Source organism: Harpia harpyja, chromosome 1, assembly GCF_026419915.1.
Source record: "Harpia harpyja isolate bHarHar1 chromosome 1, bHarHar1 primary haplotype, whole genome shotgun sequence".
Classification (NCBI taxonomy): domain Eukaryota; kingdom Metazoa; phylum Chordata; class Aves; order Accipitriformes; family Accipitridae; genus Harpia; species Harpia harpyja.
Window position 1 is genome coordinate 52737279 of NC_068940.1, and position 15557 is coordinate 52752835.

Below are 15557 nucleotides of genomic sequence, written 5' to 3' on the forward strand. Positions count from 1 at the left end.
AGTTTCTCCTTTTCTGTTCTATTAAACTGTTCTTATCTCAACCCACGAGTTTTACTTTTTTTCCTGGATTGTCTCGCCCATCCCACTGGGTGGGGGGGAAGTGCTTGAGTGGCTGTGTGGTGCTTAGTTGCTGGCTGGGCTTAAACCACGACAGCTGTCCAGAAAAAGAACATAAGGAATGGTGTGATCTGCATGAATCAGAAAAGAGAGCTAGGGAAATGGAGACCCCCATCTGTTTTGATGCTATATCTTTGTGCCTTATTTTGGGGTGTTTGGCACACTGATAATTGTATAATTACTTTGTTCTCATAGATAACTGTAGAAGAAAAAGTCTTTCTATGTTATATTGGCCATACCTAGCTGTTTTCTTAGTGTTAGATAAAATCAAACTAACTTACAGTATTAATCTGAAGGCTTTTGAATTGTGATGGTAAGATTCTTTCTTCTTTTGTGAAGAAAACATCTGTCTTGGGTAACTATCTTTGGTAAAGGAAATTCTGGAATCATGAAGTTCCTAGACATGTTGTAATTTCTGGATCATCTGGGCACCCGGCTGGTGTTCTGGCAAGAACCAGTATTTTAGTGACAGGCATTTTGTTGTCTGGTGCTGCCCAATGCTTTGTTGTATTTTCATTTGAAGTCTGGTCTGAAAATGTGGGGATTCCCTGGTCTTCATTTCAGTCTTTGATTTGTCACTCAGGGAGCTTTGTGTCTCATGAAAGAGTTAAAGTGAAACTGAGTTTGTGGTTTGTGATCAGGCATTTGGCAGCTATGCTACTTAAGCAGCCCTTCCTCTCCATCCTTGCTTATCATTCCTATTGCTGCACTACCCTCTCCAGTATGCTGCTTTTCTGTGGTTTTAGGATAACTACATTGGGAACTGGTCTTGTTGAAGAAAAAACAACAGTTTTATAAACGAAATTGAATAAGTCATGTAGAGTCGAGAAAGAGCAACTCCAAATGTCTTAGAACTAATTAAATTGGAAGAACTGGGCATTGAATGCGAAGCTGTCCTGAAGCTGGAAGAACTTATTACAAGGTGGTCACTGAAGACTAGTTAGCGGTATACCCTGTTTCCAGAATATGGCGGTATTGGGATTCTGTGTGTCTCTCCTTAACCCAGTGGAATAGCCGAGGAGCCAGATGGAAAGCTGATGCAGAACTCATATTATAGTTGCTTCAATGTTTTGCTATCAGTTCTCCCATTGCTCCAAGATTCTCAGAGAAAATAATTATGGAACAAAAGAATCAAACAGACTTTCATGAAAAGCATTTAACTATTTAAATATACAAATGCCACTCGCTGGCTTTGCAACAAATGGCAAATATTTCATTTGTTTCAGAATGTAAATTAAAGCATATAGAATTCTTGAGATGAAAATGATAGTTACAAATATAAATTGAATTCTTGTGGAACTGCCTGGCGCCCGCAATGCAACGTTTGCCAATGAATTTACACAGCTTTTATCTGCAAGGAATTGCTTCTATCCATGAAGAACTAACACTGAGTCCTATAGCTGGTAGAGCTACATTCAGCTTAGCATTGGTAGGAATGCTAATATTCACAAAGTCCTGTGTTTTTCAGTTATGTTGATTAAATCAGTTATTTGGCAGGTTTAAATTACATTGTGAAATGTTGCAGGGACACATTTGCCTGAAGTGCCCTTGGGCAGAAATGGCAATCTTATTTGGCAAGGCTTTCAGTATAGAATATTTTCATTTGGACAGCAGTTTTATGTAGGACATGCAATTTTAAGTTTGGTAGTATGATTATTCACAGATAAAATATTTAGAATTTGTAGCTACTGGCCCACCTGTAACTTTTTGAATGTGTTAAGAGCTTTGGAAGTGGAAAATTCTATCACCTGTTCAAAATTTTAATCACATTTTATGAGAGGAGGCCTTCTGTAAAGTAATTATGTTTGATCTTGCTGGAAGTAGATAATCCCTATTTTTGAGAATTGGGAGGGTAAATACTATATGTCAATGACTATTAAATTTGAATGCTTCCCCCTCCTCCTCGTTTCTTTAAAGGTTTATTTGTTTACAAGACTAATACCATGTTTCTGATCCATTGCCTGTAAAGCATCCTTAAGTATGGAGAACTTCATTCTGTATGAGGAGATCGGAAGAGGAAGTAAGACAGTTGTTTATAAAGGACGAAGAAAGGGGACAATTAATTTTGTTGCCATTCTTTGCACTGATAAATGCAAAAGAGCAGAAATAACAAACTGGGTAAGTAATGTTTTTTTCCTGCTAAATCTGGGAAAAGATACAGCTTACAAAATCCTTGTAGCACAGGTAATATAAAAGAAAAATACCATGTGCTTCTTTAGATGGAGTTTGTCACCATTTAGATCAGCTTCTTAAGATTTTAAATTCTTATACTTTAAATAGAGTCTTATTTTAATGTATTTATTTCTTCATCTGATCTTATTGTTGTTTAAATCACATGCATAAACCCATGTTTACAGGCTTACTGCTTCTATGATGTTTCAGAGAACTTGTAAAAACAGTTACTTCCATGTAATGGTTTCCTTTATTTTTTTATTAGTTGTGCAAATTCAGTGGTAGTCATATCTTCCAGTAAATAATCAATTAATTACTTACCAAGGAAAAAATATTTTTTATGAAAGAATAGCATTTAAGGTAAAGCAATTCTGGTTTGTAAAACCTTGGCAAAGTTTTAAACGTATAATACCTTCCAGAATAGAAACTGTAACTGATACAGTTAGACACTTCTAATATTTTATTTTTCTAGTACATAAATTTTGTTTATATAGTGGGATGACCCTGGCTGGACGCCAGGTGCCCACCAAGCTGCTCTATCACTCCCCCCTCTTCAACTGGACAGAGGAGAGAAAATATAATGAAAAGCTTGTGGGTCGAGATAAGGACAGGGAGATATCGCTCGCCAATTACCGACTTGGGGAAATTAATTTAATTTGTTGCCAATCAAATCAGAGTAGGATAATGAGAAGTAAACCCATATCTTAAGACACCTTCCCCCCACCCCTCCCTTCTTCCCAGCTTAACTTTACTCCTGATTTTCTCCACCTCCTCCCCCCAGCAGCGCAGGGGGATGGGGATTGGGGTCAGTTAATCACACATTGTCTCTGCCGCTCCTTCCTCCTCAGGGGGAGGACTCCTCACTCTTCCCCTGCTCCAGTGTGGGGTCCCTCCCATGGGAGACAGTCCTTCACAAACTTCTCTGTGAGTTCTTCCCACAGTTCTTCATGAACTGCTCCAGCGTGGGTTCCTTCCATGGGGTGCGGTCCTTCAGGCACAGAGTGCTCCAGTGTGGGTCCCCCACGGGGCCACAGGTCCTGCCAGGACCCTGCTCCAGCGCAGGCTTCCCCTGGGGTCACAGCCTCCTTTGGGCATCCCCCTGCTCTGGTGTGGGGTCCTCCACAGGCTGCAGGTGGATATCTGCTCCACCGTGGACCTCCATGGGCTGCAGGGGGACAGCCTGCCTCACCATGGTCTTCACCATGGGCTGCAGGGGAATCTCTGCTCCGGCACCTGGAACACCTCCTCCCCCTCCTTCTTCACTGACCTGGGTGTCTGCAGGGTTGTTTCTCTCACGTATGCTCTCTCTTCAGCTGCTGTTGTGCAGCAGCTTTTCCCCCCTTCTTAAATCTGTTATCCTAGCGGCGCTACCACTGTCACTGATGGGCTCGGCCTTGGCCAGCGGCGGGTCCATCTTGGAGCCGGCGGGCATTGGCTTTATCAGACTTAGGGGAAGCTTCTAACAGCTTCTCGCAGAAGCCACACCTGTAGGCCCCCCGCTACCAAAACCTTGCCACATAAACACAATACAGTTTCATATTCCTTCTCATTGTTTCAGTGATCATTTATTGGGTGATAAATGAATCTACGCAATTTAAATGTTTTGTTCTTAGAACCATATTCTTCTTAGAAAGGCCTTAGGGATACCTTATGTACCACTTTGACAAGATACAGAGGCTTCTGTAGAGATTAGGCAATGTAGGTATAGTAGAAATACAGATTTCCAGGGACCCTTGAGTGATTGCTCTTGCCTGATAAGTTTAAGAATGGTGGAAAAATTTCTTCTTACTTCCTTTTACCCTGTTTGCCATATTGTCTCACAGTTGTGTTCTCATTGAAAAAGAAAGTAGAATGCAAGTTTGACTCCAAATTCTGATTTCCAGTTTGTTATTGTTTTAGTGATCCAGGAAAGTTAAATAGTGCTTAGAGTTTGGGGTTGGGGGACTTCCTATATTTTTTTTTTTCTGTATTTTTAAAAACGGGTGAGTTGGGTAGGGTCTGTGAGGAAAGTTATCTTTTCTCAACATACATGTAAAACTAAAATATTTGAATTGGAGAATAATTTTAGTGCACTGGAAAAGATAAGAGAACAAGTAGTTGATCTAGAGTAAAGTTGCATTGTATCTTTCCCCCCACCACCACCCCCCTGCCTTAAGTCTATATATATTGCTTTATTTAAAAAAAACAAAAACAAAAACCCAAAAATTTGTTCTAGGTTCGTCTGACTCATGAAATCAGACACAAGAATATAGTGACATTTCACGAGTGGTATGAAACAAGCAACCATCTCTGGCTTGTAGTGGAATTATGCACAGGTAAGATAAGCTCGAAAGGTAAAAACTTAATAGAGTGTAAGAACAGTTTCTCCACAACAAATACTTAGATCTTTGAAAAAGCTTAGTAATTATCTGATCATAAACTTGAGAATCCTGTTTATATATATTTTTGCTTTTGGAAACATTTTTAGAAATCAATTGAGATCCTATTTCTCCTCTGCTTCACTGTATATGTAAAAAGTTAATTGATGTGGCATAATGTTGATTTTTAATAGCTGAAGAGATAGGGCTAATCAGGGGAACTTAAAAACAGACAGTGAATAGTTGGAGGGTAGTTAAGTAAAAATTACTTGAGAAAAGTTTTCTAAGGACTGGAAGCTTTGGCGTTCTCTTTTCATTTTATAGCACAAAATAATAAAGAGCGCAAGGAGTAAATGATGTTATAATGTACAAATGACTTAATATTGTTCAAATGATTTTTTTAATCAAAGGGCAATTCTGTAGCTAATAGTAAATTATTTAAGTTTTCTTCCTGTTCAGTAGAAGTATTTTGACTTTTATGTTAAGACGTTAATTTGGGAGCTCTGAGAACCTAAAACTGTATTAAATGATTCACTGAGTTTTGATAGATTCTTGTCAATCCATTAAAGAAATCTTTTAAAGCTTTCTCTAATTGTGATGACTGCATGTTTTAAACTGCAGATAGCGTGCTTTACTCCATGCAGAAAGAAAAGAAGGCCAATTGTGCAAGTCATGCATGTTAAGGTTTTGGTATCTGGAGTTTTTTTCATAGTAAAAGTCCATATTACACGCAGCCTTTTCTTCTATCCAGAGTTCTTTTTCAAAAATTACTGAAGAAGAGAAGCTACAAGTTCTGGAAAAAAAAAATCAGGTCATTCTTTCAATGATTAAAAGTGAAGTTAATGGCTCATATGGAGGCTTTGGTCTATTTGCATAGTCTAACTTATGGGCATGCATTTAAGTTACTAGACAGGCAGCCTTTTATTAAGTACAGTTTGAACAATTATAAAGTATTTTTACCTTGCAGTATTGCAGTTTGCTGCAAGGAGAATGTGTTGAAGCTAACTTACTTATAAATAGAATAAGACATGGATTTCTTACTAATTTAGTAGAGCCTTGAAAACTGCTTTTGAAATATGGAAGATCTCTCTCAAGGTGACACCTTGTCTCAAGGTGACATAGTTTCTGTTATCAGATGCAGCATACTTCTGTGATGCTGGTTTCACTATTATTTTTCTTTGTGTATTTGGTGATATTATGGAATTATTCTATATGTAGTCCTCTAAATTACATTATAAAAATCAGTAATCAAACATGATGGAAAATTCTTTACTATAGCTATGTAACACGGGCTTGGTTTTAAAGGAAAGACTGATCTCCTAAACAGCATAAAAAAGGCTCAGAAAGAAAATTTAATTCAGCAGTGTTGAATAATTTGAAGAATACTGTGTTGACAGATATTTTAGTCTTGCTATTTTCTAAAAGAAATTACTGAGCAAAGGGGAAAAAAGCTTAGGAAAATCTATTGCGATTTGGAATAAAAGATCTAGTATCCTTTTTCTATGAAAAGTTCTCCTAATCCCCGTTTTAATTCAGGGGCTTACATTTGTGTCCTTTTTTTTTTTTTTTTTTAAATCCACATGATTTGGCAAAGATATAAATAATAGATAACCCAGGAAGCCCATAGATAATTCATGAAATACAAACTGTAGTCTCAGGGGAACAGGTTTGGTGCAGGAGTAGTAAAGGACCAAATGAGGTTGAGGAAAGGGATTTTGGGGGAGATGGGAATGTGGAGTTTAGGATAGGAGACTGGGACAGGAAGGAGAAGAAAGACTGTTTGAGCGAAGAGGTTGTGGGAAACGAGATAAGGAGAGGTCTAAGTCCTACGAACACTTAGGACAGGAGTGGTTCAAATGGGATGAGTCTGATGACATACCTGAGAATCAGTGGGATGTGAGAAAGTAGGTGATGGGGGAAGAAGAGATTTTTGTGAGGACAGAGAAGCGGTAACAATCAGTGGAGAAAAGCATAGAGAGTGAATGTGAAGCCCAGAGAGGGACACAGGTGATAGAGGATATATGTGAGGGTTATTCGGAAGGCTTTGTAGGTGTAATCTGATCAGAAACAGAGGAAGGGTTAGTTGGAATTTAGTGGAGAGAGAGAGAGAGTGGTGATTTCAGAAGGACAGAGAAAGATCTCATGTTAGGATGAGAAGTCCAGAGAGATACGAGCAGGACTTGCTGGGCCAGGAAGCTGGGGTTTGTGTGAGAAACCTGGAAAGTGAAAGTTTAGTCCTGGGTATTTGTTTGTTTGGTTGGTTTTGAATTTTTTTCTTTACCCCCCAAAAAAAGAAAAAAGAGAGAGAGGAAGGGATGAAGATGAAAGAACTGGGGCACATGAGTTAGGAAAAGGACTGTACAGTAACACTATGTGCGAAGAACAAACCAAAGAATTTATCTGTTGGATATTGTTGACCTCAGGACCTTAGAATGTAACCCAGTTTTAGTATTTCTGTTGTCTGTCAATTCAGCAGAAAACTGCCTGTCATTAGCTTTAGCACTTGTTCACAGAAGTTGATAGCCTGCTCTTGGTTTTGTTTATTCTTTTAACTCATGCAGCAGGGATCTGGTTAAGGAATTTGAATAAACCCATTGGGTACTATTACATTGTGATGTGACACAGTTTCTGGGTTTCTTTTCTCCCTTCTGTTTCCTTTGTAAAATAAATGAATGTTAAAGTAATTTTGGAGTCATGCACTCAAGTTAATGGTAGTCAAAATTAAGATTTTTGTCACAGTATTGGAAAGAGATGATTTTTTTCTGCACATCTTAGGTTTTGTTAACTATTAGATAATCTCAAGAAATATTTTTAATATCTACTGATAATGATTTTTGCTTGACATCTTTTGAAGAAGCTTATATAATGTCCTAGGGAATTATTTGTATGGCATCTTTATATGCACTTGCTGACTATATGTAAACATATTTCAGGTGGTTCTCTAGAGTCTGTTATTGCTCAAGATGAACATCTACCTGAAGATGTAGTGAGAGAATTTGGTGTTGATTTGATTACTGGTTTATACCATATTCATAAGCTTGGAATTATCTTTTGTGAACTGACACCTGGAAAGGTAAGAAGGAGTATTATTTATAGGGGACACTGCATGTTACTTTGTATGCCATCAGCATTTAATTCATTATTTCCGTTTTACTTTTTCGAAGAGGCTTACCTCAGGTTGGAGGCCAGTTGAGCTTTATAATATGTGTGAAGACAATGAGACAAGTCTATAGCTTGAACATTTTATGATCCAATTGATTTATTTCCCTGTTGTATATTTGATACAATGTGATAGATTCTTTTCAATTTGGGGTACTGGTTTGAATCAATGAAGTATTTTAGTTCTCTGTCCTCAGACGTATAACTTTGTTATTATACCTATTCTATCATGCTGCAGAATATTATGAAGTTATAGAAAATGCTAATGAGGGAGTAAAGTTAACTAAACTAAACTTTCTTTGTTAATAACCTTCTCTATTTAAATGGCATTTGGAAACAATAATTGTCTTACTCTTTCATAAAAATACAAATCTTTATGTAGTTTCTGATTTCGTGTATGTGTGGAATTTATATATAGTTTTGTCAAAGTCCATGTTTGGTTTTCATTTATGTAGTCACCAGAATATAACTATAACCGAAAATTCTTGCTTAACAGTAGTTGGTTTTGACCTTGATCTATAAGTGATCAGGTTGCCCTTCTCTGAATTTTCTCTAAAATCTTGCACAATTATACTCAGTTTCTGTCATTTGTGGGTCCAAAAGCACTAAAAAAATACATTAATAAAGCATAATGGAGATGACTCTGTATTCTTCCAAAGAAGAATGTTGTTGTAAAGTACTCCTTTGAACACAAAATACAGAGTGTTAAAGTAAGACTGCTTTTTTCCTTTTTTCCTTTTTTCTTCTTTTCTCTTTTTACTTTTTTTCCATTTGACTGAATGAGTTATTTCTCCGAACAACATTTTTGGGATTATGAAGCTTTTAGTTATGAGAATAAGCAGTGATTGCATAGAGAAAACTCTCATCATCATTGGACAAAATCTTTGGCATTTTCTGCTAAATAAAATTAGAAAGCTGCCCTTTTTTTCCCCTCAAATGAAGTGATGTTTCTTTTTACCACACCTTTATTTTCCTACAAAGTTTTACTCAACTTTTACTTTCTTTTCTACAGTAACATTGTTGTTCATTTAGATTTAATAATGAGTAAACAAAAGTACACATTAAACCTCTTAAGGGTTCTATTGTATTTTTTTGGTTATAAGAAAAAAAGACAATATTGGCGTTGACTTAAAAACTTTTCAGTGTTTTCACTTATAGTGATCATCTCTACCCACTTAAATGGTTTGAGATTGTGATTTTTTTTTTTTTTTAAAATAAATTATTTTATACTTTGTGTTGGAAATTTAAGCAGTCATCAGTTTTAGTATATGATACTTATGCTGGATTGTGGTTTTTCTTCTAGATTCTGCTGGAAGGGCCTGGCACTTTGAAATTCAGTAATTTTTGCTTGGCTAAAGTGGATGGTGAAAATTTGGAAGAATTTTTTGCTTTAGTTGGATCTGAAGAAGGCGAAGGAGATGTCAGTGAAAGCACTCCACAAAGATACCTGAAAAACAGATTTCGAGGTATGATATTTTTACTACCCAAAATTAACTTATACCAAAGGGACAGGATGAAAGTTGGAAGAAGCCTTTGTTTGAAGTAATTTGGAGAGAAGAGCTTGAAACAAAATAGTTGTTTATCGTTCTGTTGGGGCTGACTAAATTTCTAGAGAAACTGAATAATTAATTCTGTTGTGTTATCGTTTGTAAAGATTAATGTGTTTGCCTGTGTCTTCACAATGGAAAGCATGATCTGTACATTTTCTTTAAGTAGGTTTAATGTATCCTGCATATGGGGAATTTAAGTAAGCTCAAACCCAAAATTTAGTTCTTAAGGAAGATTGTTCAGACACATCATAACTTACAGAGGGAACACCACCTGCAAGTGAGTAGAAAGAAAAGAAACTGTATTTATAGAATCATAGAATCATTTAGATTGGACAAGACCTTCAAGATCATCGAGTCCAACCATCATCCATGCCCACTAAACCATGTTATGGAGTACCCCGTCTACGTGCTTTTTGAATACCTCCAGGGATGGTGACTCAACCACTTCCCTGGGCAGCCTATTCCAATGTCTGACAACCCTCTCAGTAAAGAAATTTTTCCTAATATCTAACCTATATCTCCCTCGCTGCAACTTGAGGCCATTTCCTCTCATCCTATCTCCAGCCACCTGACAGAAGAGACCAGCACCCACCTCACTACAACCCCCCTTCAGGTAGTTGTAGAGAGTGATAAGTTCTCCCCTCAGCCTCCTTTTCTCCAGACTAAACAGCCCCAGCTCCCTCAGCCGCTCCTCATAAGACTTGTGCTCCAGGCCCCTCACCAACTTGGTTGCCCTTCTCTGGACACGCTCCAGCAATCCAGTGTCTTTCCTGTAGTGAGGGGCCCAAAACTCACCTCCCTGCTCCTGATGGCCACACTATTTCTGATTTACAAGTATATGGTAATAATTCTAAGTTTCACAAAGCCAGTTTAACTAAGAGCTGGAAAAAATATGCTTCTGTCTGTCATAAAATGTATTACATATTAACAATTCCTGACCTTTCCTGCTTTTTGTAAATAGACTTCAGGTTATTTTTTGGATTGAAGCTCATATGTAGGTGATTACAGACTGTAGTCTACTTGTGTAACAAACTTCCAACATAACATAAGTGGAGGTGGCTTATTTTAAGTTTCTTTTTGCAGCTTGACATCAAATCCCTACAGTATAGTATAATGTACAAACTGTCTGTCTATCCTGAGCATGTTTTCATTATTTTATAAACTGTTCTTGACTTTAATTTGTAGAAAAAAAAGAAGCAAAATTTCAAGAATTAAAACCCCCCCAAAACCCCAAACAAAAAAAACCCCTAAACCAAACTGAGTATATGAATGAGATCTGAAATGTTTCAAGGTAGCTAACTAAAAATACTAATTCTTGGTTTGGATTTGCTGAGAAGGCTTAATCATTAATTGCTATTTGATGAAAGCTATAGAAGATCACTAAAACTTTGGAAGTTCAGAGTTCAAACTAGAACTGGCTTTCCTAACTGATGAAATTGTATTTCTGGTATTTAATTGATCATAGGACAGTGTATTTAAAAAAAAAAAAAAAGTTTAAAGGAAGGAGCAAAAAGAATCACTTAGTTAGAACCTTTTGTCCTCCAGTTAAAAAGTAGTAATTGGAGTATGAAGAAATAACTGATATTGGAAGTATGATAAAGTGATTTAAAATTATTCCTGCTTTGTCTCAGAAAAAATTGAGCTATGGAATTATTTATCCACTTTTTAAAAGTCTGTGCTGCAGATGCTGTCTGTAAGGTCTAGGACTAAATTCTGTTAACTTCATGTTAAATGTATACATACAATTCAGTACATGCTACAACTGAACTACAAGAACTGCTGCTTCTTTCATTGGAGACTTTGCACTGCTGTACTTTCTTTGTCGTTTTTGATGCAAAGGGTCCAAGTGATTTCAAGTTCAAGGCTTTGCTGTTTCAGTACCTTTTACTTAAGAATGATCATTTCTTTCTAAAGTATGAGAATGTTCTTGTGCTTTAGTTTCAACAGACAGATCCATGCAAATGCAGTAGGCTGCAAATACTGTTATTTTTTCATTGAATAAAAAAAATTAAGAGATTTGGTTTTAATCTTCCGAATCTTTTATTAGTCATCATCTCAGAGCATCTCACAGACCTCTATTTCCAAGATAATGATATGTCATGGCAGTTACTGTTACCAGGAACAATGGAATTCTTGGCAATACTTTATGGGAACAAAGAGAGCTTTCTTAATACTTTGCTGTCTCCTGCTGAAAGTCCACACTGGAAGTACTAAGACCGAGAACAGATCTTTATTCAGGAAGAAATACAAATCTAATCTCTTTCCTGTTGCCTTTCAGAACAGCTGTTTTGGTGTGTATGGTTAATGACCTTATGTCACTTAAAAAAATAAAACCCAAGAACAAAAGAATCCAAAATAAACTTTTTAAAGGACTATGAAATTGACACTTTTGCTCAGTTTGTGTAATTTTTTTTTTAGTTTTTTGAGAACTGAGTTAGTGTTTAGATGGGAACTACTGTAGAAATAGGAACTGTATATTTCTTCTTCTATATCAAGACAAAAGGGGTTTGTTAGCTGCTATAATTTGATATGTGATGTTTTCATAGTGTTTTAGTGTGACAATAGCTATAATCAGTTTAGATCAGTGATCCAGTTGGCTAGCTACCTTGTTGTAAGTTTTCTAATTTCATGAAGGTTTATGTCTTGGGATAACTTTACCCCCCCCCCCCCCCCAAAAAAAAACCAACAAAAGACAAAACCCCCAAACAAACCAAAAACCCAAACGAAACCTGATGTAACATAATTATTTCTGTTACTCACACGAGAATTATGTTGGTTTACCATTCTGCTTAATTTGCTTGGCTCTGGAAGCTGTCAAGGCATATCAAAACATTCTTTGCATTAATCACTGTGTTAGAAAAGTATAGTACAAGCCAGCTTAGTTAATAGAAGTGACATAAACAACAAAATAGCATATATAATCCTATATAATTCAGTAAAAGTGTAGGGGAGAAGTTCCTCTGAAACTACTTACATTTGGTATCTCAGTTTTCTTATACTAAATGAAGATAATCCCTAACTCACTGAAGTGTGGAGACAAAGTTTGAAGTGTTGAACAGGATAAACGCTGAATGAATAATCGAAGTGCATTATGCATACTGTATTTTGTAGGCTCTACGTTATACACAGCTCCAGAAGCAATAAAGGGAAAAGACTTCTCCAAAGGCAGTGATCTGTGGTCCTTGGGATGTTTACTTTATGAAATGTTCTCAGGTTGTAAGTTTGTGTATCTATTTAATATCTGTGATAATGGAAACATAGGTTGTGGTCCCAGAGTAAACTCTTGTTAACTTTCTAGGGAAGTTAAGACAGAAAAACTTAAGACAGGTTTTAAAGATTTCTTGAAGAATATACTAACTGTACTTTTTTTTAAAAAAAAGGTCTTTATCAAATAATCAAGTGAAGTAATACTGCTAAATTGTCCTTTTGAGTGTGATCTAAATATTGTGATACTAGCCAACTGTTATTGTTTAAATACTGTGATTTAAAATTATAGCAGTCCTTGAATTCTGACAATGTAGTGTTTTTAATCTCCTCAGTATTAAACTCTGGGTGCATTGTGTTGACCTTTGAAAGAGAAAACTGTTTTACTAGTATAAAACCAGAGTCATTGGGTTTCCTGCAGATAAAGTACCTGTTAGCATTGGCTGTAGCTGGAAGGAAGATTTCATCACAAATGAGAATTACAGTGCAACCTTCTGAAGTCTTAAACAGTATGCTGATCTGTTGGATCAACATAGTTACATAGATATTGAGACTTCTGTCTAGACCACCTCCTGTTGTTGTCTCATTGCTGATTCATACAGGGCTATTATGGTGACCTCCATGAAGCCATCTTCGGTGCCTCTTCTGTCCATGGTCTCTTTTGCTGTTCATGGTAGAAGAATTTAATCCAAAGTTTTGTATTTAAATTGACAAGAGAACTTGATAAATAGAATTCAGGCTGAGGGTGTTTATTTCTTTGGATGTTTCCTTAGGAAAATGAGCTCATCATATATCATTGCACCTGACAGCCATTTTGAAGTTTGCATAATCTGTGAAATACACTTCTGTTTGCTTGTAGGAAGACCACCATTCTTCTCAGATAGCTTTTCTGAATTAATTGAAAAGATTTTATATGAAGATCCATTGCCACCTAGACCACAGGGTAACATTCTCTTATTGTTTAATGAATCAAGTCAGAGTAATACTTAAGAAGTTAAAGTTTTGTTTTGCACTATTTCTTCTGAGTCTTATTGCAGGAATTCGTTAGTTGTCTGAAGTGAATGTATCGTTGGCTTCCTTTGATAAGAACTTTTCCCCCCTTAATGATGAACGCTTATTTCCCTTTTGACAGACAGGCATATCATTTAGTGTTAAGAATTAGATCTACCTTCTAGGATGGAATTTTTGATCTCAGTCATTCTGGGCATCAGTGGTATTCATAGAGACTCTTAAATATTAGTGGCTTTTTTCAGTTCGTAGTAATGTAGTGAAAATGGTGACCTGTAGAATTAAAACTGTTGTTACTTGCTCAATTCTAAGAGAGGTTTTGTTTTCAAAGTGGATAAAGTCCATTTCATAGTTCTGAGCTCTCAGAAGTAGAGTCTCAGTTAAATAAGAATTTTGGAAACCTCTTTTGTATAATGGGGTGCAACAATGTTCCCTTTAAAATTATCATGGTTGTGGGAAATTTCAACTCCATTCTTGCTAATAGCTGTATGATAATTGGAGGGTACTTTTTTAACATATAAACAATTTTAATTAGTTTGGTGACTGAGCATTGGTGGTTTGTTTGGGTTTTTTTTTGAGGATCCTTTGAAATGCAAGGAGTATATATTTAAGATTCTTCATACATTCAGATTTTTTCAGATGAAATTACTATTAAAGAAAACTTTTTAGCATGTTCTGTAGATAGCGGTTTGATCTACATTGTGTGATGGTTGTTTTTGCTGCCCAGTACTTCTCAAGTGCTTCTATTTACAGGTTCTGCTTTTCAGAAACCTTCTGCTGAGTTCATTAGTTTGCTTGATGGGTTGCTTCAAAAAGATCCTCAGAAAAGGTAAACTGTCTAATGTGTGATTGTTGTTTGCATTGTCTCTTTTCACTTCTGGAGAAATAATTGCTATAGTACTGTATGTATATTATTTTGTAGATGACAAAGAATGCAAAAAAACATTTAGTCCCTAGTATAAAAGAGAAATTGTGCTTTTTCTTCTATGAAGATATACAGAATTAAAGTTTTGATTAAGTATATCATTGTATTTTTGTAGCTGGTACTAAATAGATAACTTTGTAACAGAAATGATGGGCAGTTTTAAAATTGGATGGCTTTGCTTTTCCAGAGCAATGGGCACATGTATTTTATGAGGTTTTGGTTTATGCTGATATAGTTATATTGTTAAATAACATAAGGTTATCATTTATAGGGTAGCTCAGATAATTTACATGTTGGGATTGGCTATGCAGTTTCCTTCGTTCTTAGTCTCATACCTCTGTGTTGTGTGAATTATCCATTCTGATTTGAGGCAAAAAGTTTGTCCTGTAAGAAAACTTATTTGTTGACCAAACAAAAGTGAACAACAGGATTAATTGCTCTGTAATGTCACTGGGTTCAAAACCTAGTCTGGTATCTCTCTGTGGAGCTGTACTTTGCCACTGCTTTTTCAGTTTGTTTGTTGCTTTTCAAAAGGCTGAATTGGACAGACCTGTTGCAGCACCCATTCTGGAAAGGATCCCTTAGCCATTGTGGTGGTGATTCTGCAGACAGCCAGGGCACAAGGTCAAGGTACTGCATGTTTAAGGAAGACTTCTTTCATCGTGAATATAAGGAAAAAAAAAAAAAAAAAGGTTTTCTGTGAATTTTCTCATTTTTGAATTTTGCTTAGGATTTTCACGTTGTTAACTAGTTGATGAATGGAGTTTTACACCATTCAGTGAACAGTTTTGGATGCTTAGGAATTGCATTAGCCTATTAGTGTATTACACTGTCTGTTCACTTTCAATAGACTCCTTCCTCCTGGCTATAGAATGTGTTAAAATTTACTTCTGAACTAACTGCTCTCTTTTTTTATTTATTTGTTTATATAACAATGATGCACAGTAATTTGCTTTACTTTTTTTTTTTTTTAAAGCTTTTGTAGAATCTTCTAAATATGGGTCGTTTTTATCTTTAGTGAGTTTTTTTGTTTGGTTTTATGCATGAGGCTTAGAGCATCACAAA

The 15557-nt window shown here is 36.2% G+C and overlaps 1 protein-coding gene across 4 annotated transcripts in view; it reads left to right on the forward strand.

Annotated features, from left to right (window-relative positions):
• Nucleotides 1-2038: 2038 nt before the first annotated feature.
• Nucleotides 2039-15557, forward strand: part of ULK4 (unc-51 like kinase 4) — a 267671-nt gene continuing 254152 nt past the window's right edge. For all 4 annotated transcript variants that reach the window (XM_052794377.1, XM_052794405.1, XM_052794385.1 and 1 more), the window contains exons 1-8: nt 2039-2235; nt 4505-4604; nt 7580-7719; nt 9109-9271; nt 12467-12568; nt 13419-13502; nt 14321-14396; nt 15027-15122. In XM_052794377.1, coding sequence (XP_052650337.1) covers nt 2098-2235; nt 4505-4604; nt 7580-7719; nt 9109-9271; nt 12467-12568; nt 13419-13502; nt 14321-14396; nt 15027-15122 — 899 coding nt within the window. In that variant the 5' untranslated portion in view covers nt 2039-2097. The remainder of the gene's footprint in view (nt 2236-4504; nt 4605-7579; nt 7720-9108; nt 9272-12466; nt 12569-13418; nt 13503-14320; nt 14397-15026; nt 15123-15557) is intronic.